At 57.6% G+C, this 25,300-nt stretch overlaps 1 protein-coding gene across 3 annotated transcripts in view; it reads left to right on the top strand.

Annotated features, from left to right (window-relative positions):
* Positions 1-5,055: 5,055 nt before the first annotated feature.
* DUSP8 (dual specificity phosphatase 8) overlaps positions 5,056-25,300 on the top strand; it is a 40,861-nt gene continuing 20,616 nt past the window's right edge. The window contains exons 1-2 of one of the 3 annotated variants that reach the window (XM_075425767.1): positions 5,056-5,132; positions 19,028-19,447. In XM_075425767.1, the coding sequence (XP_075281882.1) occupies positions 19,217-19,447 (231 nt within the window). In that variant the 5' untranslated portion in view covers positions 5,056-5,132; positions 19,028-19,216. Of the gene's footprint in view, positions 5,133-5,678; positions 5,731-5,840; positions 6,276-19,027; positions 19,448-25,300 lie in introns of those variants that run through there. The other 2 variants (XM_075425769.1, XM_075425768.1) reach the window with 2 other exon arrangements.

Below are 25,300 nucleotides of genomic sequence, written 5' to 3'. Positions count from 1 at the left end.
CGCAAGCCCCAGCGCTGGCCCACCACTCTGCCCCGGCTGCCACACTGGCCTGGGTGATGCCACCCCTGCACCAATGCCGCCGAGCCAGTTTGCAGGCAGCGGCGCGTTGAATCCCAGCTGGGGTGAGCTGGTTTGAGTTCGCTACCAGCAGCAATCGTGACCCCACAGCTTTCCTACATCTAGGGGCTGACGGTAGTAAACCGGGCGAGCTGGAGCTAATTCAGGTAACGACCTTCCAGCCCAGCGCCGGCACCTGCCAGTTCCCGGCCAGGGATGAGCTGCCAGGCGTGCAGGCAGAGCGCAGCGAGTCAGGGCTGGAGCAGCCCTCAGCCAGGATACCCAAAATAACGGTCCAAGAGAGATGCAAATGGCAGCCTCTGTTCTTCTGCACCAGCAAAACCCGACACTGGGCTGCAGCATCGCAGCCCTGCTTCCCAGGCACTCCTTGGGCCAGGAGGCAGAGTCATGGTGCCAGCAAGGAGTAGCTCTGGCCTCTCTTCCCAGCCGTCTACTGATGTCCTGGGTGACCTCACCAAGTCCCTTCACCTCCGCGTTTTCCCCTCCAACAATGCCTCGCCGGTTGTTGGCTTCTCAGAGGAGGAAGTGCACCCTTCCTTAGTGCCACCAGGTCCTGGGCTTACTTGGAACCTTGGCACTGCAGGAGTCCTGTGAGCAGCGCAGCTGCAGAAGCGTGTCACCAACAAATACGGGGGGAAGAGCAGGGTGCTGGTGGAGCTGGCTCTTCACTCCTTGCCGTGCCCGGACGCTGGCAGGCCTGTGCGGGATACGTGCGGCAGGTTGGACGGCGAAGAGCGCCCGGGGCTGCGGGCAGACCGTGACGATGCGCAGCCCCGCCGGGGAGAGGAGGTGGAGGCACAGATGGCAGCAGATGCTCTCGTCAGTGAAAACGATTGAAGCAAAACACAAAACAAAACAAAACAACCCCTAGCAACTGGTGAGCAGCCTAACAAAAACCAGCACAAAGGTAGAGAAAAAGGGTCTAGACCTGACAAACCCTTGCACAGGGCCTAACTCTGTGCTGTCTTCTGGCCCAGGGTAACGTTTCTCCCATCCCCAATTCATACACATACACATACATATTTAGAGGTGCAACTGCAGCCCTGGACGCCTTCTAGGCACACCAGAGCCACTCACCTACCCTCGCTGCCCAGGGCAAACCTGAGTGCCCCGGGAGCGAGGGAGCAGGCACGCTTCCTGCACATGAGGGGTGTTACTGCAAAGCCTCTGCAGGACTTCGCTGCTGCCACCCGCCTCGGCTCCTCCGGCGTGATCACATCATGTGGGTGCAAAGGTCCTGCTCCTCCGCCCCTCCCATCCCCTGACTTTGACCCATCATGCCTGTACTCAGCAGCCGTGCCCCACATTTGGCACATCTCTACGGTCCTGCCCAGCTTTTCTCAGACACATCCGGGGCTGAGGGAATCGGAGGGAATTTATTCAATGTATGACGGGTTTTTTTTCCCTTTTTCCCTTTGGCAGGAGCGCCGCGCGGCACAGTCGGAGCTGCAGAATGAATGCGTCTGTAGCATGCGCTGAGCTGAATGGCACAGCACGCAGCCCTCCAGCCTCCTACTTCTGCAATTAATTGTGTGGAGGCTGCTTTTGCGACGTGCACACACAGCTCCTCACCCTGCAAGTGCTGAGCCACACTGCGCACGGGCAGGTATTTCCATCGCTGAACGGAGGCAGGTCCGGGGCAGCCCCCCGTGTGAGATACGAGGCTGCCTGGTGATGCTGCAAGTGCCTGTTTCAAGCACAGCAGCTCTCACCCCTAACGGCGTGACACCATTCTGGGCTTTGCAGGAGGAAGGCAGCATGCTGGGATCCACTGGGAATCTGCTGGTCTCTATCCCAGCCTTGGGGTGGGAGAGCTGGAGATCCAGCTCCCTGGGAGCACGTGGGCAGGAACCAAAGAGAGGAGGGATGCCCTTCCCACAGTGGGATGCGCAGCTCACTGCAGTCAAAATATTTCTTTATGCAACTGGGTGATACGGTGCCGTTCATCTGGCGCCTTGCTGGGACGCGACAGCGAGGGGGACAGGCATGTGTGCGCTGGAGACAGCCGCCCTGGGTGGAACCGGAGCCGTGTCAGCCCAGGGGTCGACTCTGGCTTCACCCATCAGCACAGTTTCGAGGTGCCAACCCCCGCTGCAGGGGGAACACAGCGTCCCGTGCCACAGCCAGCGCTGCCGGCTCGAGGGCGACGGGAGGCTGGCTCGGCCGGCGATGCGAGGAACTGCATCTGAACACCAGGCCAGGTTAAGTAGAAAATTATTTGGCCATTTAAAGTAATTGCAGGCTGGCGAAAAGTCTCTCCTTTTTGATGGATAAGAAAGTTGGTTTGGCAGCAATTTCTTTTTCCTAGTTTCAGTTTCCCTCACGATCAGGTTCCGACTTTAATCCCAGTAGGATGCAGGAGGCTCCGCTGCGCTCTTCTGCACTTGGCCTGCCATGGCAATTAGGGGGCCTGGAAAACGTTTTAGCAAGAACTATTACATGTACAATGGTAACTCGCATTCGAAACACGTAGCTGGGATGTGATCCATCTTCGATGTGCCTGAAATCTGGGAAAGAGGAAAAAACAGTGCGAGGCAAGTTATTTTTTTAAGTGTTTTTTATCTGAAATAAAGCACTTCCCTTTAGCAATAAGCAACTCGCTGCGTAATTTTTGCTTGGTTCATAATGGTTGTGCTGGGGGGAGGACTGCCGGCCCCGGGGCTGAGACAATAGATTCACATCTGGTAGATGGGAGCTTAGAGCGAGAGGCTGCTTTGTTCTGCCTGCCTGACCATAGCAGCACTGCCCTGGCTCTCCCCGCTGAATTTCCCCCAGGGAAAACAGGGATGCTGCTCGCCTGGTCAGCACGCCCGAGCCGCGCAGAGCCAGCCGGGTGTGCTCGCCGCGCTGCCTGCGCGCATGCTGGCTGCCTTCCCCCGTGCAGCCAGACCCAACGCCCCAGCGCCAGAATTTCAGGTCGAACGGGACTGGGATCAAAATGATGTTACCTCCTGGCTTTGGGAGGCAGGTGGGGTTTTGCAAGCCTCCATCGCCGCCTGCTCCCAGTCCGGTCCCTGCGATCCCGGGAGCAGTTTAACAGCAGTGAATCATTTGTTTTGGTTTCTCCCCACCAGGCGCTTGGCTGCAGCGCCTTGCGCAGGAGCAGTGGGCGTGGGAGAGATGCACGGCTCTTGGGCTGGAGCCTCTCCCGCCGGCCGTGAGAACCAGCGTCCCACCGGTCCCTGGCCCTGCCAGAGCACCTCCTCCCGTTTGCTGCCGTTAGGGGTGTTGTACGGGTCAAATCTCCCACGTCCCCACCACCCAGCGATGCACCAGGAGGTCCGTGGGGTGGCTGAGGAGAGGTTGCCGGAGATGAAGGCTCAGGAGGGAGATCAGCTCGGCCTCTTGCTGGAAGGAACAGTCCAAGGCAGGTGTCTGACAGTTCCTCGGGACACCTCATTCTCTGCCTCTTCCTCACCATCTCCATCTCCTCGTCCCTCACCTCCCCTCAGCCCAGCACCCTTCTCCCATCTCCCTCCTCACACTCCTCCCTTGCACCCCGCCACCGGCCGGCCACGGAGTGATCTTCCCAACCGCCAATCTGGGATGCTCGTCTGGCAGCAGCGTGCCAGGCCCAGGATTGGAAACGTTGATTTTAACCGGGATTTGGAAAGAAACTGTTGAAATCCTCTCCCTTCAGCAGGCTTCAAGAGCTCATGGCTCTCTGCCTAGATAATAGTTTTACGAGGAAGCTTTTGGATTTTCAAACTCTTAACGTTCCTCTTCTTTTTTTTTTTTTTATTTTACCCCTGAAAAGGGGTGCTGGGCAGGGGAGAAAACAGCCCTAAGCTGAAGCAAGAAAAGACTTTCTCGGTTTTTCCCCGGCCGGGATGCTCCAAGTGGCTGTGAGGAGGGAGCTGCGCAGGAAAACCAGCAGGAAAGGCAGAATGGAAGAAGATCTCAGCTTCGTTCCAGCCATGACGGGCACGCTCCTGCTTCCCCTCTGGCCAGGACCAAGCGCTCCAAAGGAGCAAGCACCCACGCTGCCCCACCATCTCGCCACTGATTACGGTAACTGGGCCAACCCACGCTGTTCAGGTGGAGTAGCCCTGGTTTTGCAGAAGTTTCCCTGCTGACAGCATTGGGTGAGCTGATTTTCTGTGGCAGGAGACGGGTATGAGCTCAGCACTGCCTATGCAAGAGGGAGACGGAGACTTTTTAGCATCCCAGGGTTTCATACCTCCGGCACTCTACGAGAAACAGCCTTTCTGGGGAAGATTCTGCCACCAGTAACCACGGCAGCGCGACGCCCTTCTCTAGCAAGGCTGCGTGCCTGGAGAGATGAGAGCTCACTGTCAAACGCCTGGTGTCCGCATGGGCAGCGGGGAGGGAGGCTCCCTGGGTCTCCCCAGCGCCGGCAACACCTCAGCTTCTGAACCCCCGTCCCTCCCCAGGCTGGAGCTGCCGTGCAAGGCCCAAGGGCAGAGCGCAGCCCCCGCTGCAGGAGCCGAGCCGGCGGCGCGGCTCCTCAGTGCCCGCCCCGGAGGCCGCCCTGTGGGCCACGCTGCCCCAAACCCCTCAGCCCGCACCAGGCCGCCCGGGAACCGTCGACGACCCAACACCACGTGAAAGGCCGCCTTCTGCCACGAGCAGCGCGGACCTCTGCGGCGCCCCGGCAGCCCGGGCGGACAGCAGGGCCACCCCCCAGAAGGGCACTTGGGCCGCTCCCCGCGCCTCCCGCCCAGCGGGCAGCACCAAAAACCACCGCGGGGGGGGGGGGGAGGAGCAGCGCCAGCTCCCTCCGCGCCGCTCCGCGCCCGCAGGGCTGACGTCACCCTGCCCCTGCGCTGCCCGCGCTGATTGGCTGCGGGTGACGTCAACGCTGTCTTCCCCCCCCCCCCCCCCCCCCCCCCCCCCGGTTCCCGAGGTATGACCTCATCGCCGGCGCGCTCCCGGCGGCGCGCGGCGCGGAGCGGCGCGGCGCGGGGCCCCCCTCCCCCTGCCGCCCCCCGCGGCATGCGGGCCCTGCGGCAGCGGACAGCCCGCCGGGCCGAGCCGGGCCGGGCCGGGCCAGCGGAGCCGAGCGGCGGGGCCGCCCCCGCCCGCCGTGCCGGGTCAGTGCCTCCCCCGCCGGGGGCCGTGCGCGGAGGGGGGGCGCGGAGACGGGTACCTGCGCGTGTGTATAGGTGCGCGCGTGGACGGGGAGGCTTTGCGGGTTGGGGGGGGGGGGGTGTGTGAAAATCCCCCCGAGGCTCGGCAGCGTGCGTGTGCCCGGAGGTGCGGGCGAGCAGGGGTCCCGGGGACCGCGTCGGGAGCGGGGTGTTCTCGGGGCGCTGGCTTTTGGGGAAGCGGCGCGAGCGGTCCCTGCGGCGGCGGGAGCCGGCGCGCGCTCGGCTGCGGGGGGTGCGCGCGGCGCCCGGCTGCTGCGGCTGCGGGCGAGGGGTCCGGCTGCCCGCGGAAAACGGGCCCCCCCGCCTGCCCGGGGGCGCGCGGGCCGGCGGGTCCCCGTCCCCCGTCCCCCGTCCCCCCCCCATTACTGCACAGCGCTGAGCGCCGGCTGCCGCGCAGGATCGCTGGTGATTCCCGTATTGATAAAGAAGTTCCTTCTGCTTCCTGCCCCCCCCTTCTCTCCTCCCCCAGAATTAAATTCCTGAGCAGCGGCGAAAGCTGATGTCAGTGCTTCAGCTTGCGCCGGGGGAGCTCGGCGCGCAGGTCGGTAATTTGCGGTTTACGCGGGGGAGGAGGACGCGGCGCGGGACCGCACGGGTGCGTTGGTGCTGCGGCGGTCATCGGCAGCTCCCTCGCTGCGCGGGCGGGCGTGGAAGAGACCGTCCCCGACCCAAGCGATGGCAAACGCATCGGGAGTAGGTGCCAGAGGCTTCAGCCTCCCTCCAACTTGGGGTGTAAAGGCAGACCCCCCCCCCCCCCCCCCCGGGGATGGTCGGATGCCCAGGTAGCCCCGCGCAGGTAGCGCCGAGGGTTGAGCCCGGCGGTCCAGGAGCCATGTTAACCTTGAGAGCAGCTCGCCCGAGGAGCGGTGCTTGACGTTTGCTGGCATTGTCTCGTCCTCCTGCGCTGAGGCGAAAGGGTCGGGGCAGGGCTGCCTGCGCGCCCGAACGCGGCTGCGGAGAGCTTTGTTTTCGGAAGGACTCAATGCGCAGGAATTGGCGCTTATGGGTTTGGCCTTGTCTCCGTCGGATGGGGCTTGCCCGTGCTGTCAGAGGGCACCCGCGCCGGGAGGACTCTCTGCAGAAGAGGTTTGTTGGGATTTTGGGTCTGCCTTGGGGTTCCTGCGCTTGCTTCGGTCTTGCTTCTATCCGTTCCCTAAACGAAATAAGCTGCAGCACCGAGAAAATCCTCCTAGGATTAGCTAGGGCTACTAGCTGGAGGTATTTTGGATTTTCAAATGCCTGCGAGGGCTTTGCAGGTGTCTCGTCCCCAGCTTTGCCTGGCACAGCCATGCTGGCAGAGCCTGGGTGAGTACGACTGCGCTAATGGCTGGGACCAGAGAGGACAGTTGGGTGCGTGAGCAGCCGACAGATGCCCAAACACCTCTTTGCCATGGCAGTAGGCAGAAATTCCTGCCCTCAGCCCATCGGCAATGCGCTCGAGCAGCACAAACCTGGGGCTGCCGGGTCTCCCGCCTGAGATGGCAGCATCTCATACCAAAAGGCTCTTAACGGATTTGCCCACCATGGCTTTCAATTGTCCTTGTCTTGATGCAAGGAAGGGAGAAGGGAAGGAAAACCTGGATCTAGCAGCAATGCTGTTTAAAATGTAGCCTCAGCTACGTTTGGGAGAGCTGAGCAAAGTGGCTGGAGCCCTTAGGAGCGTTTGCTGGGGGCTCTGCATGGAGATTATTCTTGCAAACACTGCACCATGTTTGTCTGCGGAGCGTTTTTGCTGGGTTCCAGGCACCTTGCTGAGAAAGCCACTGAGGTGCCTGCCTTTGGAGAGCTTAAATTCACCCAAAATTAAATGCAACGCCGCTATTAATACCAAAATACCCCCAAGGGCTGGTAAGTGTTTGCAGTAGTGTCTGTCCCATAGTGCCAAATTGGATCTTAGGAGGTGGGAGAAAACCAGCTTCTCCCCCTGCAACCACGTACCCCAAAAAGACCTCTACAAAGGCTGGAAACCGACTGTGGATTTCTGAAGTGACTTCCCTCAGCATGAATACGAGAAGGTTTCCGCTCCATCCTTACTCCTTACCTCTGCACCAGCGGCTTTAATCTACAGAAGAGATAGGGAGCGTGTTATAGGTGCTTTTCCTCTGTGGATTTGCTTCATTGCCTCTAAGTGAGGCTGTTCTTAGGGATCAGAGGTTAGCTTCTCCAGTGCGCAGCTCGGCTCCCAAAGCCCTGGGTGCAGGCAGGTGCAGAGCATGTTAACGCTGTCAGGGGTGGAAGGAGGCAAAGGAGGTGCTCTGAAGCTTGGCAGCCTTGATTTGTGGTGCGGGCTCGTAGGACACTGCCGTCATACTGAAACAGCTCCAGCAAGCTGACTGTTGTAGGGAAGGAGGGGATAAGGAGAAGGAGCTTGCGGAAGCTGGCTGCTCTCTGCCTGGCATGACAGCTGGAAGGTTGCGCTAGGAGAGTTTGGAGACCTCTTTGCCCTCCGCCGTGGGTTTAATGGCAGTGTTGAGGGTGAGATGGCTGCAGAAACAGCCGGGTGCTCCCAGTCCTCCCAAGTGCAGCTGCTGGGTCTCGCCTCGCTCTCTTTCTTGCTGCTATGCAGAGAAAAATCCTGCAGCCAGAGCAGCAATGCCGTCATCTGTGGGGAAAGCTTCAACGAGCTCCTCTGCATCCCCATGCCCTCTGGGTTTTGAAACCTGTTTTTCAAGCTTTACATTTTTTCTCTGAAGATACACCTGTCCCGATGCCGAGTGGGAAGGAGGCACCTGATGTAATTACAGGCGGGCTTGGGAAAGGGAGGTGAGCGACCTGGGAGCATTCATCAGATAAGAAGCTAAAAGAGCACTTCACTCAAGATTTTCTCAGGCTTGCTCAGGACACCTGGGCGTCCTTCATGTGCAGGGTTATAACACAGCCAGGGGAATGTGAGGGAGCTAAAAATTGACCATGCCAAGATGCTCTGCACTAATGGTATCAGGGGCTGCCCTCAAAGCCAGGCAGACTTTGCGGCGTGACCTGTGGCAGTGCAGGTTCCTGTGGGGATGGCGGGTGTTGTGGTGCACCCTAGTGATGGCCCCATGGCTTTGCCTGCTCCTCTGATGGAGGGGGAGACCATGGCATGTGGAGGTGTCCCATCCCCATGGGAGAGATGCTCCGCTAGAAGCGGGCCAGCAGCTGAGACTGTGGTGGGACATACCAAGCTCTAGCCGTGGCAGGTGCCATGGTCGCCTCTTCTCCTTTTTAGCTTGAGTTCATGGAAAGGAAAACAAGCTCTTCTCTCTTTGTCTTCTGGGAGCTGTTTTTAGACTTGCTACCCCAAGCCTTCGGGTCAGTGCTGTCCAAGAGGCTCCTCTGGCTCTCAAGCATCTCTGATTTGAGCAAGGAGAGTCAGGTTGAAGGAGGGCTATGCTGAGGGGCTGTGCCTGGCACAGAGCCCTCCCCAGCATGTGCTGTAGGCTGCCGTGGCTCCTGTAGGACGGCTTGCTCCATCTCTCTGCTCTTTGGTTCTTCTTCCGTCATTTTCCAGACCAAGCTGGACAAGGTCATCTAGGCTGGTGTGCAGGGGACTTCTTCCTGTGCTTTGCCCAGAGCTTCTGTGGATTTTTTGCTGCTGTTGACCTCCAGTTTCCGAAAGTGACAGGTAGTGCTTGTTTGCATGGTGCCTTGAAAGGATCGGTATTTCAGAAGCTAGGTGCAGTGGTAGCCCAGACTGGGATCGGAGGAAAACCTGGAGATCCTTGCTGCAAACTGGTCCAGTACATGGAGAGTCTTCTCGTGCAAACAGGGAGCGATACCAGCACAGAAATGCATGAAGGTGAAGTATATGATGCATTTTGCACTGACTTAAATTAAGGGCATCCCACCAACCTATCCAGGGCTGAAAATCTTCCTTGGTGCCCTCTCTTCTTCCCACTCCTCTTATGCCTTTTCCCATGTTGTTTGCTGTGCATGGAAAGCCCTCATGGTTCCTGTTTGCCTACCTCGATGTGTGCATGCGTGACTTATCTGCCTTTGTTGTACCTTTTTTAAACTAAGCCTTCGGGTCTCTAGGGGCAGAGACCTCGTGTTCTTCAGGAATTTCTCCAGAGCCTATCAGGGTGCCCTTGCAATTTGCAGAAGAGGCTCTCCATGTAGCATTTCTGCATGCTGAGTTAAGGGGAGTATAATTTCTGAGCCTACTGATGACTGGGAACAAGTTATTTGGTGACCAGAAGGACAACCTGTTCTGATGCTGATCTCTCCTTTAAGGGAGAGAGGGGTTGGACCAGATGAGCTCCTGAGGTCCCTTCCAACCTAAATTATTCCATGACTGTTCCGTAAATACCCACCATCCTGCTTCTCCCAGGCTTTTGTAAAATACCTGTTATTAGGCAGTGATGGTGAGGGGACGTGAAATGAGGTGGACCACTGCTTTGATCCTGTATGGATATTCCAGTGACAGCATGACCCTGGCATGCTCCCCTCCACAGCACGCGTCCTCCAGCCCTGCTAATGATGCAGTGCGTCTTTCCGGTTCCTCTCTTGCCTGCCCGCGTTACTCGTCTGGTATGTAGGTGTGCAGTGTGCCCACATCCACAGCTTTTCATCTCGCCTTGTTTCTTCTCTTTAATAGAGGATTTAGTTCTTTGAGGATTGCTGCTGTCTAAAGCTGGCACATGGTAATTCAGCTGATGCTGCAGAAGCTCTGGTAGAAATTTCAGTCTGTTTATTAATTGATTGCAGGGGTTGTTTTTGTCAAGCAAGTCAAGCCCTTCCCACACATTAAACCTGCATCTGCTAAAATCGCACATCTCCCATTGAAATCCAGCCCCTCCTGGGTAATACCAGGCAATCTTGCTCCAGACAAAGAGGGTCCATAAGTCTCTGGGGCGTGCTGTTGATAAGAAGCATCTACAGCATCCGATTGTTTTTGTGTTGCCTCTAACGACCCTCATTTCCCAGCTTGTGATGGCAGCCTGGTCCTGCTTGAGCCGTAGCTTGAGTGGAGTTATTCATGTCATCTTCATCTGCCTTGGCTGGCAGCCCTGCGTGGGGAGCGGACGGGCGCAGCCTGAGCCTGGCTTGGCACTTGAGGCTGTTGAGTAGAGGGCTGGTGCAGAGAGGGTGCCAGCACTGCTGACTTGTGAGCTAGCCTGTGAAAAACCACGTTAACTGCTTTGCTGCTGTCAGTGGACCCTGCAGAGATGTCTCTGGCAGCTTTGCTAGCTCGGCGGGGCTGAGACCCAGATGCCAAGCAAACCTGGAGCTCTCCTTTACACCTTACCTGCTGCTCACTGCAGGTTCGGCCCTTCTGGTGGAAAGTCGGAAGGACACAGCAGGGCAGGGAGGTGACCCAGAGAGACGAGCCTCCAGCCGAAACTGAGCCGGGGCTGTCTGAATTGTTCTGTGGGGTGGTGAAGGGACAAAATGCCTCCCGCGCACCGAGCGAAGTTGACTGCTGCAAAAAACCCGAATGCAAATCTCTGACTGGGCAGAATCTCCCCAGACACATCCTTTTGTAAAGCACTTGCATTGTACCATTAAAAATAGATCGGCGCATTCTCCGCTTGCTTGCTGAATGCTGATGCCTGTAATTCTGTGTCATCATCCTCGCAATCCCTTCTGCTTTGAGCTTGGCTGCCTCTTTGTCTGGCACCTGAGCAAGGTTCATTCAGCAGTAACTGGTATAAAGATAAGCGTGAGCTCGGTTGGAGCCTAGCAGGACGGGCAGGAAGGTGAGGAGGACCGCACTGATCTTACTTAGCTGAGGGGTCAACCAGCAGCCCTAAGGGGGCAAGGCTTGGTGCGGTCACCCGTGCTTTCTGTTGCGTGATGCAGAAGCAGGGACAAGCGAGACCTGCTGGCATGGAAACGAGTCAGAGGATGTTGAAGCTCTGGGTGGATGTCATGATATATCTCTGGGGGTTTTTTTGAAACTGGGGTTAAAAATATATATATATCGTGCTTCGGTGTCTGCCTGGAGTTGGCAAGGGGAATATTGCTGCTTGTTTCCTCCAGGGAAGGAGTTCATCTAGTTTGCCACCCACAACAGCAATGACGATGTGGGTTAAGGGAGAAGGCCCATGTTACAAAACGATGCAATACCCAGCTCTCGGTGAAGAGGCTAGGCTGTAGGATTTCATACTCAAAGAGCTATGGCGTCTGACCAGCAAGTCGTGGCTTGGCGTGGTCAATAGACATGGGCTTGTCCAGGGTGGTGGGGATGGAGCAAGACCTGCAAAACACTTTGTTTGTCCCCTGTGTCACCTCAGATTAGCTGACCAAAACCACCTGATAATGAATCACAGCCCCCCAAGGGCAGAGAGTGGGGCAGGAACACCACCTTGGGCTTTGCCTGCCTTGTGTGTTTTTTCTACATAAAGGTAGTCCCTCGAAACCGAGAGTTGGTGCCTCCTCATGGCTGTGATCAGAGGTGGAGCCCAAGTTGACAAGTGCTAATTCATCTCAAACTTGTGAGCAGTTTAGCTATTGTGTGCATATGGGAAGCTTAGCAAGCCTTGAACCAGGTCGGAAAAGCCTTGCAAAGCCTATGTTACTGCCCTGGGTGATGTCTCATCCTGTGGAAAACCAGCATAGCCCCTTGCATTTGAGTTGCATTCTGGGTCTCCTAAGGACAGCCAGAGTCTCAGCAGGCGTAAGGTGGCGTAACTGTGGACACTGATCTCTGCTGACTGAAGACCTGTGCTGGGATCTGCACCTGCACCTCAGTTGGCACTGATTATCGTCAGAAACTGCGTAAAACCTGCCAAGGAGGCAGGGACGTTGTTGTTCTTCAACAAGGCTAGGGATCCTGTTTGTCATTTAAATATGGGGAACTAATGACACTGCACTGGGCAGGTGCCAGTGGACTGCCCCTGTCTTTGCTAGGTGTTTGCTTCGGGAGCCTTGGCCTCACCCTAGCACTCTGCTGAGATGGACAAACTCATGTCGCTTGGGATTGTCCTGAAGAAGTGAAATGCTGGCGTATTTGACTGCAGCCTTGAAGAACCACAGCTTGATCCTCTGCTTTCTTTCACTTAGCGTGTAGATGTTGTGGGAGAATAGTAGGCAGGTCCCGGAGACCCTTTCTCCGAGAGACTGCAAATGCACTCAGCAGGTATTTATGGTGTCTGGTGCCCTAGGACGAGAGCCGGACCAGCCCTGCAGAAGTATCTAACTGCATACCTCTCTGGGCTGCCTCTGTCTGCTCTTGTTGCAAAAAAGGCAAACAAGCTATTGGAGATCCCCAGGATAAGCCTGCTGGGCTCATGGGGTCATGCAGCAGATGATGGGGATGGCGGGCAGTGGGCAGCAAGGGCCCTCGAAGCACCAGGAGGACTAGATTCCCTTCTCCAGTGGGACACGTCCTCTGTGATGTGTGCCACGCTGCTCAAAGCAGAAGGTGCTTTCAGCTCTGGGATGAGAGCCTGGCCAGCTCTCGGCTTGGCAGGGCGAGGGTGCACATGGGATAGCTTTGGTATCAGAAGGCAGCATGCTTGGAAGCTCCGTCCTCAGCGTAGGCAAAGGCAGCGATTGAATGGATGGCTGGTCATGGGTAACCTTTGGTCTGCTGTCCTTGCTGGCTTTTCCTGACCGCATCTCCACACTGACCGCCATGGCTGCAGTCAGGAATTTTTCTGGGAATGGCCGGTCTGCAAATCCTGAAATGCACCTGGGTCGCTTTGGTGGAAGCAGGCTGAGAGGCGATGGCATTTGCAGTCATAGCCCAGCAAAAGCTGCTGGTTCCACATCAGGTGGTGGGAGGGGGTGAGGGACCCCTTTGGGTGGCTCAGCTGCGACCAGAAGCACCAGTCTCCCTTGCAGCTGGGTGTGACTTGGACCCTTTCCTTTCATCCCTGTGTTCCTGTCTGCGGCTCGAGCGTGAGCAGCCCCTGAGCTGCCCCACGCCACCAGCCACGTACCCCAGGCTGACCTCTCCCATGCCAGCACTGCCGCCTGCCTCCACGCCACACGCCACGTCCTTCGTCCGCCGTGAATGCACCATCTGGCACTTTGCTGAAGGACATCCTGCTCCTTCAGCCATGTCCGCTGGTGGCGAACACCTTCTGGACAGAGGGCTGCAGGTGCAGAGGGGAGATGGGAGGCGAGTGGGTGCTGCCTGGGCGCGTGCAGCTCCTTGCAGGGCTCCCCACCATGCTGCTTCCAGCCTACAGGAATTAAAAGGAGACTGCGGCATAGAAAGGAGGAGGGGGGGGAAAAAAAATAAAAAAAAATCATGAGATCAGCAAGCAGCTGGGGCTGAAACCCCGGCAAAGGTGCAGTGGCTGCCTCCCGGCGATGTGCGGTGGGGAGGAGGGGAGGTTGCCCCTTCTTAAAGCCCTCCCTGCACGGAGGGGGTGTGCGGGGGCTCTCGTCCCAGGGGAAGGATGTCTGCGGTGTGTAGGGAGCCGAGATGGGGGTGTGAGATCAGCGTGGATGAGGCTGGGGGTCAGTCCTCTGTCTGCCCTGGGAAACCCCGCTGTGGGTCTCGGGGGCAGGCGGGGGGGTTAGCGCGGTTATACGTTGCCATCTCCGCTGCGTCTTCATGCTGCTGGGGCTCAGGACGTGTCATTCCTTGGGCATGTCCTTGAGATTCACCGGGGAAAGGTGGACCAGCGGACTTTGTGTCTGGGTTCGTGGATGTGGTTAGTGGTGTTTTCCCAGCCTCATTTTAAGGAGCCAAAGGAAAAAAAAAAACCTCCATTTTTCCATCGTCGAGCAGAGAAATCTTTTGTGCTGCCTTTTAAAGGGACCTTGAGTAGCTGCTAAGAAATCATCAGTGGTTACATCACCTCCAAAGCAGCTACTGCAGGCACCTGACAGCTTAGTCCCCCTGGCACCCTGGGGGATCATTAGCTCTCCAAATTCCTCGCCCGTGGAGAAAGCCTGCATCCCTCGCTGGGAGGGAGAAGCCGCTATGCAGTTCGTGATGCTGTGAGTGGCAGAGGGCTGAGGTTCACAGCCCGTGGGATAGAGCAGGGGACACATCCTGCAGTTCCCTAACCCCATCCCGTTTGCTGAGCTGGGTTCATCAGCCCGTGCAGGACCCGAGCATCTTTCCAGGAGTGAGCCAGAGGCGCTGCAGTAGCATTGCCTTGGGCCGGAGACGCAGCCGTTGCCTGGCAGCTATGGGTTTCCAGGGAAACCAGAGGTGCTAACTTGTTAATGAGCCCCACGTCCCTGATTGCTGCTGCAAAATAATAATAATTAGTAATAGGCCCATGATTTAGGAATCCCTCAAACAGCATGAGCCTGCCGAGGGGAGTTCGCTAAGTGCTGAAGCACTTGAAAGAAGTGAGGGGATGGGGAGGGTAGAAAGGGTGGAGGGCTTGGCAGAAGTGCTGTGTTTTACATCTTAGTGTCTGGAGAGCTGAGGGCCAATGGGGTCCTGCCAGTGTCCCAGCGATAAGCCTGGGGCTGGTGGCAAGGGTGACCTGGAAGGATGGAGGAGCCTTGGCCAGGCACCATCTTGCTGCAGGGCTCGGAGGACATGGGTATTTACCCAGGTGGGCTGCAGGGGAAAAAGCCAGATCACTTAGCTCGGTGCAGCTGAGTCCCCGGGTGGAGATGGCCGTTCTTTGGGAATGGCTGTTTTCGTGGGTGACTGGGGACAACTGAGCAGGCATTTCTCTGTGGTGCTCTTATCCCTTGGTAAACTTAGGATAGAGGTGCCACCAGAAGAGCGTGCTCTTGGGATGAGCATCACAGGGAGCATGCTGTAGATACAGTCTTGCTTACGTGATGGAAATGTGTTCATGGGGTCAGAGCTGCTTCCCGCAACAAAGCTGGCCCGCCCGAGGCAGTGAGGGGAGCATCTCCTCAACTGGACTGTGTGTGGAGGGTAGAGCTCTCCAGGACACAACCACTAGCTTGGTGCGAAGAGTGGATGTGCTGGTTGGTGAGGCTTATGGTTGCTACAGAGACATGCTGGCATTCCAGCTGATGTCTCCAGTACAAGAGAAACCGGATCTGTGCCCCTCCCATACCATGTGTGTCAGATGGGGGTCTTGTGCAAGATGAGAAATAGAGGGAAGTGGCCTCCACCTCCGTGACCTGTGTTGGGCCAGCACAGGGATGAGTTCCCTTCGTCCGTCACGCCACGTGGATAGACTCGGGCTGGGCCATGCTTCACATTTTCTTGCTCCCTTGCCTGGCCTGATCAGAAGAGAGTCACAGCCAGGTTGAACACTTGCCCTTAGCCCAGCTTGCCATGTGCACCTCTGTCACGCTGGTGACTTGGGTGGCCAGCACCCCTCACCTGACACGCATGTCCGTGGAGGTGACACCTGGGACAGAGTCCTGACGTGCGGGCAGTTGGCCCAGCCTGTGTGCTAAGCTCTGCCCGTCTGTCTGTCCCTCGGCCACAGCGTGGCCTCTCCTGTTTGGCTGTTCCCATTCAGCTAAAGCCGTGTGCCCGTCTCCTCATTACAGGCACTCCAGGGAGAGGTGGGATTAAAGGATTATGGTAATGTTCTTCAGGAACACTCAAGAAGATTAAGATGGCTTTAATAAACTGATAAGAGAGGGACACAGCTATGTTTCTGAAACCCTAATTTAGGTTCCAGGTTAACCTTTTCCCCTGGTCTCCTGTCACCATGGTGAGAAGATCTCTTACTTTAGCATTGCTCCATGACTATGCCTGTTCCTTCAGTTTTCCTTTTGACCCATCTGAGCAGAAGCAGAAAGACCTCTTCCTTCCTTCTCTGTTAGCCTTCCCCAGGTATGGAGGCATTAGTGCTTGTTCTTCTTAGAGACCATCTCGCACACAGACTGTGAGGTACTGTGAAGGTCTCGTAGGCTCTGCTGGTACCTGGCGTACCTGTTAGCTGGCGATGAATCCACCACCCCTCAGTCTGGCTTCCAAATGTCCTGCGGCTGCTGGCAGACAAGTGGCTCATCTGCCTTTGATCTGGCTGGACATACTCGTAGAGAAGTCCCAGTGTCTTGGGTCTAACACCAAGGTTACAGCTCCCTATGACTGCACTCAGTTGGTGATCTCTGTCCCCATAAAGGGTCATGGAAAGAGGGTCAGAATGTACCCACCTTGCCCTGCCTTCTTCCACATCTTTCGGATGGAGCTGGGAGTGGGACCTGGTTGATGTGTCACATGTGTCTGCCACCGGGTCCACCTGGGCATGCTGGAGCAGACGTTTAACCGGTTGTTCTGCACAAGGCCGGCTATTAGCTGAGCTGGAAAACCTCCTCGGCTGTCTTCTCCAATCTCTTCCACTCAGGCTCCTGGTCATCTGCCAGAACTTTGTGCGTGGAAGGCCTCTCCTGAACAGAATTCTCTCAGGGCAGTTAGGTGATCAAGGATCTGTTACCTTTCCCAGACCCCTGCATCTGTGTCTGAGACCCCCTTGCTCATTATCTGGAGAGCAGACACCGCATTATCTCCAAAGATACTGTGCAATGTGCCCCCCCACAGGTTGGATCACTCCTTACTCCCTCTTTAGTCTTTCACTCTTCTCCCTCTGCCGCGGTATTATCCCCATCTTTTTTGTCTGTCGATTGTCTCCATTCCGTTTTTATTTCTTGGATGTAATTGAAAGAGCTGAGAAGAATTCGCAGCCCGGTGTCCTGATGGGGAAGGGAGGCAGAAAGTGATTTGGGGAGTGGGGTGTGAAAGGAAGACTGAGGGGAAAAGCTGGCTAATTTGCATCCTTTCTGAGTGCCCTGGCTCTATAGCCAAGGTACAGCAGGGGGTCTTCTGGCAAGGCGGTAGCGACGTAATGAGGTGTGTCATATCCCAGCAGGAGCCAGCCTCGCTCCCCCTCAGACCCCCTAATTAGAAATGTTTCAATTTTTAAGCTCCCCTGGAGGAGTGCTGGGGGGAGGCGGGGGGAGTGGGGTTCCTGGGGCGGGGGGACCACCAGCCGCCCACTGAGGGGGCAGCTCTAATTGGAGTCACCGCGAGGAGCCGCAGAGTGGTACCAGCTCGTCGTGGGGCTGGGGACAGTGGTTGCGTAGTGCCATGGGGCTGCCAAAACGCTTTGTGCCAAGAGGGGCCATCACTATTGCAGCTTTTAGGGGATTTACACACACACACACACACACACACACACACACACTCCAATTTGAATTAACATGTTGGCAGAGGCAACAGGAGTGTGGTACAGGGGCAGGGGAAGATTGCACATCCCGTTGTGGCCTCGTATTGGGAGCCTGGACCCTGGGCTGATGCCTGGTACATCTACCCCTTGCTTAGGGAGGTGGGGCTGGAGTCATGAGCCAGAACCCCCATCCTCATATTCTGTGGCTTTCCATCCTTTTCCCACAAGATGGCTGTGTCCTCCAGAGCCGGTGACTGGTAACTGAGGTCCCTGTCGTTGCACACAGTAGCATGTCCTACCCAAGCATCTCTCTTGTGTCCTGAGCAGTAGGTGCCCACACCGCAGGGGCTTCAGGTGTAGGAGCTCCCAAGAACTGCCAGCTTGCTCAGATCAGGGTGACTCGTAAGCCTCCTCTAGTCCATGGACTAAATCCTGGCCCTGCAGAAGTCAATGAAAATCTTTACACTGGCCTCTTCAGGCATGGTATTCATTGTCCTCCTGATTCAGATCCATTAAAGCTTCTGTGGAACAGCTTGTGGGTTCTCTCTAAAACACCGTCTGGCAGGAACAAGAGGAGCCCAGGCTTATTTTCTGAATGACTGCAGCGGCATTAAAACCTAATGCCATTAAAACATGCCTGCAATGACGTGTGCCATTAAAACCTAAGAATACACCCTGAGCTGAATGCCCCCCAGCTTGCCTATTGCTCTTGCAGACCCCATGGGCTGGGCATGGAGGAAGCTTGTTCTTCTGGTAGCTCTTCAGAGAGCGCCAGGCTTGACCCTCCTCAGCACCTAAGATGGAGCCCAGATAAGTAGCCTTGTGTATGAACCCCCTTCCAAAATCTGTGCAAGTTAGATGCTGGAAAGCAGTAGTCACTTTGGGGCCATCTCGATCCAAGTACAGCTTCCCAGGGCCTCTGCCCTAATGCCCAGGCTGTTTGTTGAAGGCAGGAGTGAAGGTCAGCTTGACTTCTTGGCTTGCAGAAGAGGTCGTCTTCTCTTGACTTCCCAGAAGGCAAGCTGGCAAGATATCCATGAGCAGAATCTGATAGGTGAAATCCAGGGTGAAGTGGTGAATGTGGGTGAGCAAACCCGATTTGGTGGTGTGTCTGATGAGCCCAGAACTAGCTGTTACCATGCAGCAGCAAAACCTTAGAGCTGAGCTAAGCTGCTTCTATGAAACCATTAGCTTCATGCTCAGCAGAGGTCAGAAAAAGCAAATTGATTGCGAGGAGTTGTTGGGCTGGGAACAGGGAAAGGAGGAGACATCTTGCCCCGTGCAGGTCCCTGGTGTGCCTGCCTCTCAGACACAGCATGTCAGGGCTGGCCGGGGTGGCAAAAGGCGTCTGTGCAACAGGCAGCTCTGTAGATGCTCTGACCTGAACGGCGTCTAAATGTGGTGAGAACTGTGGGGAAAGTGATTAGAGAATGGGCATGTGTGGCCTCTTCCAGTGCAAGTACTAAGGGTCACCCAGAAGAGCCATCAGTTAGCAGATTTGGAGCAAACCAAGGGAAGGACTTCATCGTAGCTGACAAATTGTTCTGCTCCCTCCCACCGGCCACTGTGCTTGTTAAAAGCTTCAAAAAGCACTTAGATGAATTCATGGAAGAAGGCTCTGCTGAAGGCTATTAAATACAAAGAGAAGACCTCTGGCTTGGGCAGCGCTGGAGCCACAGGCGCCCGTGGGCTGATAGAACATACCTAGGAAGTGTGGCCTGTTGCACTGTTACGCTCTTGTGAAGGCATCTTCTGAAGGCCAAGCCCTGGAGGACTTGGCCCAAGGTGAGTGTTGCATCCTGCCCAGCTGATGGGTCGTCTTCTCCTTTCCTCTCTTTCCAGGTTCAGCACAATGAGTTGGCATCCTGGGTGTTAGCAGCGTGAGGAGCTGCCCTGACAGCACCAGGACAGGTGCTGCCCTGCTCACCCCTTACCCCCTCGCTTGTTCCCCTTGGGGAGACGGGTGCTGGCGTCCCTGCCCTGCCCTTCCGCCCTGTGCCCCCCACTCGCCATAGAGGGGACGGGCCCGTTATGGCTGGGGACAAGCTCCCACGCAAGGTGATGGACCCGAAGAAGCTGGCCAGCCTCCTGAGGAACGGAGCGGAGGGCACCCTGGTCATCGACAGCCGCTCCTTCGTGGAGTACAACTCCTGGCACGTCCTCAGCTCCGTCAACATCTGCTGCTCCAAGCTCGTCAAGAGGAGGCTCCAGCAGGACAAGGTCTCCATCACAGAGCTCATCCAGCCCGCCTCCAAGATGAAGGTAGGGGATCTGGCCCTCACCTTTCCTGGTGGACGCTCGCTCCACCTTCCCCAGCAGGAAGGGGCAGGGTGGGGGTGGGATGCAGACTGGCCTGGCATCCTCCTCCTCCTCCTCTGTCCCTTGGCCCCACTGCCTGCCGCCATCTCTCTGGCACCCTGTGGAGAGCTGGAGCGGCTCGTTCAGCCGCAGGGCTGCCCTCGGGGACCTGTTCGCTGCCCCCCCCTCCCCCCTCCCCGCGGCGACCTGGCTGCCTGCTCCCGGAGCCCTCCCCGGCGGGTCTGACGGGTCTGTGGCCCGAGGGCTCGTCCCTGCTGAAAGCCCTTCCCCTCCCGCTGTCAGCTCCGGCTCCGCGGGGACGGGTAATCCTCCTCCCCGTGACGCCAGAGCCCTCATCCGCTGTCACGGCACCTTATCGCTCCCGGTTCAGTAACGGGGGCGGCTCCGAGCCGCGGAGCGGGCTGCAGACCCTCCCCCCCCCCGCGGGCTGGTCCCGCTGCCCGGCCCCCACCGGCTCGGCCGGTGGGGGCCGGGCAGCGGGACCAGCCCGCGGGGGGGGACGGTCTGCCGCCGCGGCCCGCTCTCCCCCCGGCTCACTTTTACCGTGTCCCCCCCCGGCGTGGTGATTTTATGGCGCAGCGAGGGTAATTCAGGCGATTAATCAAATGCCGGGCCCAGCTGGAGCCATCTGCGGCGCGGCCCCCCCGCCCCCCCCCCCGCCGCCCGCATTGGCTGCCGGTGACATCACCCCGCGGGATCAAGGGGAGGGGGGGGGTCCCCCCGCAGCCGCGCCGAGATCCCCCCGGGAATAAGGCGGAATAATCAGTTTTTCGTGAGCAGCCCCCCCCCCGCCCGTGGAGGGTCACCCCCGCAGTGGCCGCTGTGGCGGCGGCAGCCGAAGGGATGCGCAGAGGGGGGGAGGAGGAGGAGGATGGCGGGGAGGAACCTGCAGCGGCTGGGGGGGGGTCGGCCCGCCCGGGCGGTCCCTGCCCCGTCCCCGCGGAAGGAGCCGTCGCCTCCTCCAAGCTCCCGCATCGCCGCGCACCGGTCCGGGTACCGGCTGGTGCCACCACCGGAGCCGAGGGGGGGGGGCGGGGCGGGGAGAGGCCTCGCCGCCGTCTGTAATTCCTGGGTTTTCCCCTTCCTGCGCTGCTTTTCCCCTTTGCTTCTCGGAGGTCTCTGCCGGGGCACCCAGCCCGGAGATCAGCGAAGCTTCGGGGCACCCCTGCGAGGCTCAGCCGCTTGCCCTGGGACGCTGGCGGACAGGACTGGGGCGGGTCACAGCCGTATCCTCCGCTGGTGTAAAGCAGGGGTGGGGGCCGTGGATTGGGGTGTCCAAGCCTTTTCGTGCACCCACCTGCGAGTCTGCGTTTTGGGGCGACGTACTCTCCTCTCCCCCTTTCTCCTTGCCCCACGGTTCCGATTTCAGCCGCTCGCATCGTGGTTTGTGACCCTCGGAGATCAATATGGTCTGCTGCCTCGAGGTGCACAGACCCTCAGAGGAGGATGCTGAAAGCCGGTTTAGACCTCTGTTACCGCCGTCTCATTTCCCTGCCTCCACCTGCCATCGCTGGCCATCAGCGGGGCAAAGCTGGGGGGTGCAGGGGGCACGGCTGGCGTTGGGAGCAGATGGCAGGAAGGGTGACATCAGTGGTGCGATTGTCCGGCTCCATTATTCCTCTTGACGGGCCTCCCGCCCTCCTCCCGTTTCCTGCTCCCGGCCGGCCGGGGCTGCCGAGACAAAGGCGGCCGGCAGCGACGCGGGGCTGCCCAGGCAGGGAAAGGGCGGCCCTGAGCCCCCACCTCGTCCCGCTCCTCCTCACCTGTCCAGTGCAAAGAGAACTCGACCTGCGCATCCCGGCGCGGTGATGCCCAGAGCAGCCATTGCCTTTTGGGGAAGGGTGCGGGGCTTGATACGAAGCAAAGCTTTTGGGCAGCCCTGCCCGGCTCGCCCCTCCGCTCCTCCTGCGTGTGCACAGGCGGGGGGATGACAGCGTTTGTTGAATTTGCCTTTCCCAGTGCTCGCACCCCTCTCTTCCATCCTGCTGTTAAGGCAGGGTACCATTAATGGCGCTTCTGGATGCTGTGGTTTGGAGCAGTGCTGTGGAAGATCAGCAGCTCCTGGCTTCTCTGGTGCAAGGAAAGGAAAGGACAATTTGGTGGGAAAGAAGAAATGGGGGAAACAGAAATCTCTTTATTTTGTCAATGAAATATGGCTATGATAGTGGGCATAGCTGAGCCGCCGCTCCCCAAGCCCCACTGCGCACTGCATCCCGCTGGGCACATGCATCTTCCCGTGGTGCCAGGCTGAGAAACCGCAGCAGCGATTCATTTCCCAATTAGCAATAGTCGTCTTCTGCACAAAAATAGTACCTATGTACTGCTCTGGTTTTGTTTTGAACCCTTCTCCCAATACTAACAATAATAAATTCTCCCAATAATAAGTTCCAATAACAACTGGAATAATTCAGCTCCTTGGGGCAGTTTCAGGGGCAGAGGTTATGGGAAATTCCTGCTTGGGGTTTTTGCTAGCATTTCTTGAGGGAAATGTTGAAAATTTCACTTCTTCAAGATCCCCCTGGAAAGTCTTTCCACCTCTTGACCTCTTCTCGCTTCCTGAAACGTACCTATCTCCAGAGCAGCTATAGCTGCGGTTCGAGGCATGACAAGGGTCTCTTCGGGCAATGGAATATTTATTTATTTGCGTTAGGAGCATGGCTCTGCAAGCAGCTGTTTTGCTTGAGGGAAAGCTGGGTCGTATTCTTGAGCCGTGTGCCTGGCTGCTCTTTATGTTGATGGAAGCCCTGTTATTTCGGTGGGGTGATTCACTGTTTTGAAACAGTGTGTGACTGAGATGTTGGTAGTAATTGGGATAATAAGAATAGCTGGCTCTTATCTTAGCCCAGATCACCTGTAGGGCATCATCATCCCTGCTTGGCAGCCAGGGAGAGGTGGAGCAGGGACCTGGACTGTGATGAACCACCCGGTGCAAGGGACCAAATGTCCATGAGGGATTTGCCTCCAGCCGGAACTGGGGAGGGTGATGGGGAGCACTGGGCTTGGTGTGAGGGCAATAGATGATCTCAGCTGGGGTTTGGTTGGAGCTGTTGGCTGGGTGGTCCCTGCTCTGGGCTGGCCATCCGTCCCAGCCAAGATGCTGGCAGGGAGGAGACACCACCCCGGGGAGGTGTCCTGCGGCACCTTCAGCAGCTTTTCAAAGGCATGCAGGGGTTTGCAAGCCCCACTCAACATCTGATTGGGGCCAGAAGACTTGCTGTGCCTTGGCCCTGCTGTCCCATGCTGGCTGGATTTGGGGACCCTTTCTGGAGGGTGATGCCCTGGGGCTTTGGTTACTTCAGCAGTCTTGGGGTGATGTGCAACCCCCATGAGAGAGCTCCCACCACGGAGGTGCTGCTCCTAGGAGGGACTCCTCTCTTGTCAGCTATAGCCGCACTATGCCAGCCCCTGGCAGAGGCAGGAATATGGCCCTGAGCATCTCTTCAGCTCTGCCCTCTTCCTCTGCCCCAGTTAGCTTTTAGCCTCTGTGTATGTAAGGCCAGAGATGGAGCTGTGCCTTCCGCCGTGTGTCAGGAGTGTGTGAGGTTAACGGGAGACCCGCAGACCTGATTAAACACCTCCCTCTCATTTCCCTTTGTGGTGAGGAGCCAGGATGCTGGTGCGGGCTCCTTGTGTGCTCCACGAGGGCTCCTCAGGACCATCCTGCAGGCATCCTTAACCCCAGCAAGCAGGGTATTTATTTTCTACAGCCAGGCCACGCGAGGCCAATGCTTGTTTGGCATTTACATTGAGTGAAACCTTATAACTTTAATAAGATGTAAACCGTGTCGCACATCTCTGCCGTCGCTCAGCAACCCTGCAGTAATGGCCCAAACAAAGCCTCCCCGTGTGGAGGGAACACTAAATCCCTATTGTGGGATAATTCTGCTCGGCCGGAGCTGGTATCTCCCCTGCAGCCACCCTGGCTGGAACTGCACAGCTGGGACGAGCCCCTGCCCCACTGCGGCTCGGTCCCCACCTCACGGTGCTTTTAGAGGAGGTGCTTTCGCTGGCGTGGGGCTTCAGGCTGGGGACTGGGTGTTCAGGATGTGCTAAAGGCATGTTAGGGGGGCTTGAAGGCACAGTGGCCGTGCTAAGGACTTACCGGGCTCCCGGCTCCGAGCTGGCTTGGCAGCCGCCGTGTTTCCCTCCGGCTGCACTTGGGATGGCCTCCTGCAAAAGTCCTGCTTCAGGGATGACCCAGGAAGAGATGCTGGGGTAGATACTTTGCTGTCTTATCCCCAGGTGGCTTCGGTCACTTTTCAGTTTCTTATTTTGAAATTCCTGCATCCTTTTCTTTTCCCTCTCATCCTGCCACTGCCTTTTGATCCCTCCCATCATCCCGCTGACCTGTGGGCCCAGTTATGCTCTCCAGTGCCCGGTGCGGGACTGAGGACAGGCGGCTCCTTCGAGCTCCCCCCTCCCTATTGCAGAGCCACACGCAGTGCCCCGGCGGGGATTTGTGTTGGTGCGGGGCCGTCCTTCCACTGCGGCGAGGAGATGTGATGAGCTCAGCTAAATCGGTGCACCCTGCAGTTTTATTTGGATGGCGCTCACGTTGCTGAGCAGGGAAGCACCTGCAGCAGGGTGTGAAAGCAGCACTGATATCGACAGCAACCCAGAGTGAATCTGTTCTGGTTGTAGGGCATGAGACAGCAAAAGCAGGCGGGTGTCCATGAGCGGTTCCTAGCTGAAGTGGCCTCCTGAAGAGACTTGAGGGAGGGCCAGGCAGAGGATGGATGATGGGCAGCTGCAACACAAGTCGGAGGAGAGCGCAGCTGGGGGGTGCAGACCTGGCCGCTGCTGCCGCCTCCTCCTCCCACGGTGTGATGGATGTGCCTTACCCCACTGGCTGGGGGGGCAGGCGCTTGCAAGGCAGGTGTACGCCATCCACCCAGCTATTCAGCAGATGCACTGAGCCATCCCTCTACGAGGATTTTTATCTTTTAATGCATGGACATTCAGGTAGGGGTAGGAACAGCTGGATGCGCCTTGAGTACCCTCGCAATCCAGCCGTCACCAGGCATGGGGGGACTCCTGCCCGCGGAGAGCTGCCTGCCTGCAGGATACCCCACCATCTCACCCACCCCAGAGACCCTGCAGCAGCCACAGGGCTGGGTGCTGTTTGTGGCACGTAAAGTCACATGAGAGCAGCCCAAGAGGCTCCTTTCCCTCTCCCCAGCACATCTCTGCTGTGTACAAGCCCCACCATGCGTCACAAAAGGAAGAGAGCACATCCCCCTGAACATCTGCCAGGATAAAGAAGAGATTTTCCTCCTCTCCTTCAGCCCTCAGGGCTGATCTGCAGGAGGTTTGGGCTGAGCTTCCAGAGGGGTCATGACTACAGAGGTGTTACTGTTCTGAGCATGGTGTTTCCAGACTGAGCCCTGAAGAGCTGTCTCTCCAGCCCCACTCACTCCAACTGCAGCCCAGGGGCTGTGCTGGGAGCATCCCTGCCTTCAGAACCACCCACAAATCCCCAAGACACCAGCCAGGCTGCAGAGGAATATCTGAGGGCAAAGGTTGGGTGGGGAGGAGGTGGTGGCAGAAGTCGCAGTGACTTCTGTGACATGGTTAAGTAATGGCAAGCTGAGGGTGGGCGATGGGGAGGAGTGACCTTATTTTGGGTAGGATGCTCAGAAGCACTCGTGGTTGGTGGGGCTGCCCCAATGGGTGTCTGTGCCGACATACTTGCTTATAGCCGCGGAGCAGAGTTCCAGCCTGGCTGGACCCGTTGTTTGGTGAGCGAAGCCGACTCGTTGGGGACAGCATGGAGCTGGGGTCGGGTCTCCCGCTTGT

This window comes from Opisthocomus hoazin, chromosome 7 (assembly GCF_030867145.1).
Source record: "Opisthocomus hoazin isolate bOpiHoa1 chromosome 7, bOpiHoa1.hap1, whole genome shotgun sequence".
Classification (NCBI taxonomy): Eukaryota; Metazoa; Chordata; class Aves; order Opisthocomiformes; family Opisthocomidae; genus Opisthocomus; species Opisthocomus hoazin.
The sequence above is the reverse complement of the archived record's forward strand: the minus strand, read 5'-3'. Positions and strand labels throughout refer to the sequence as shown.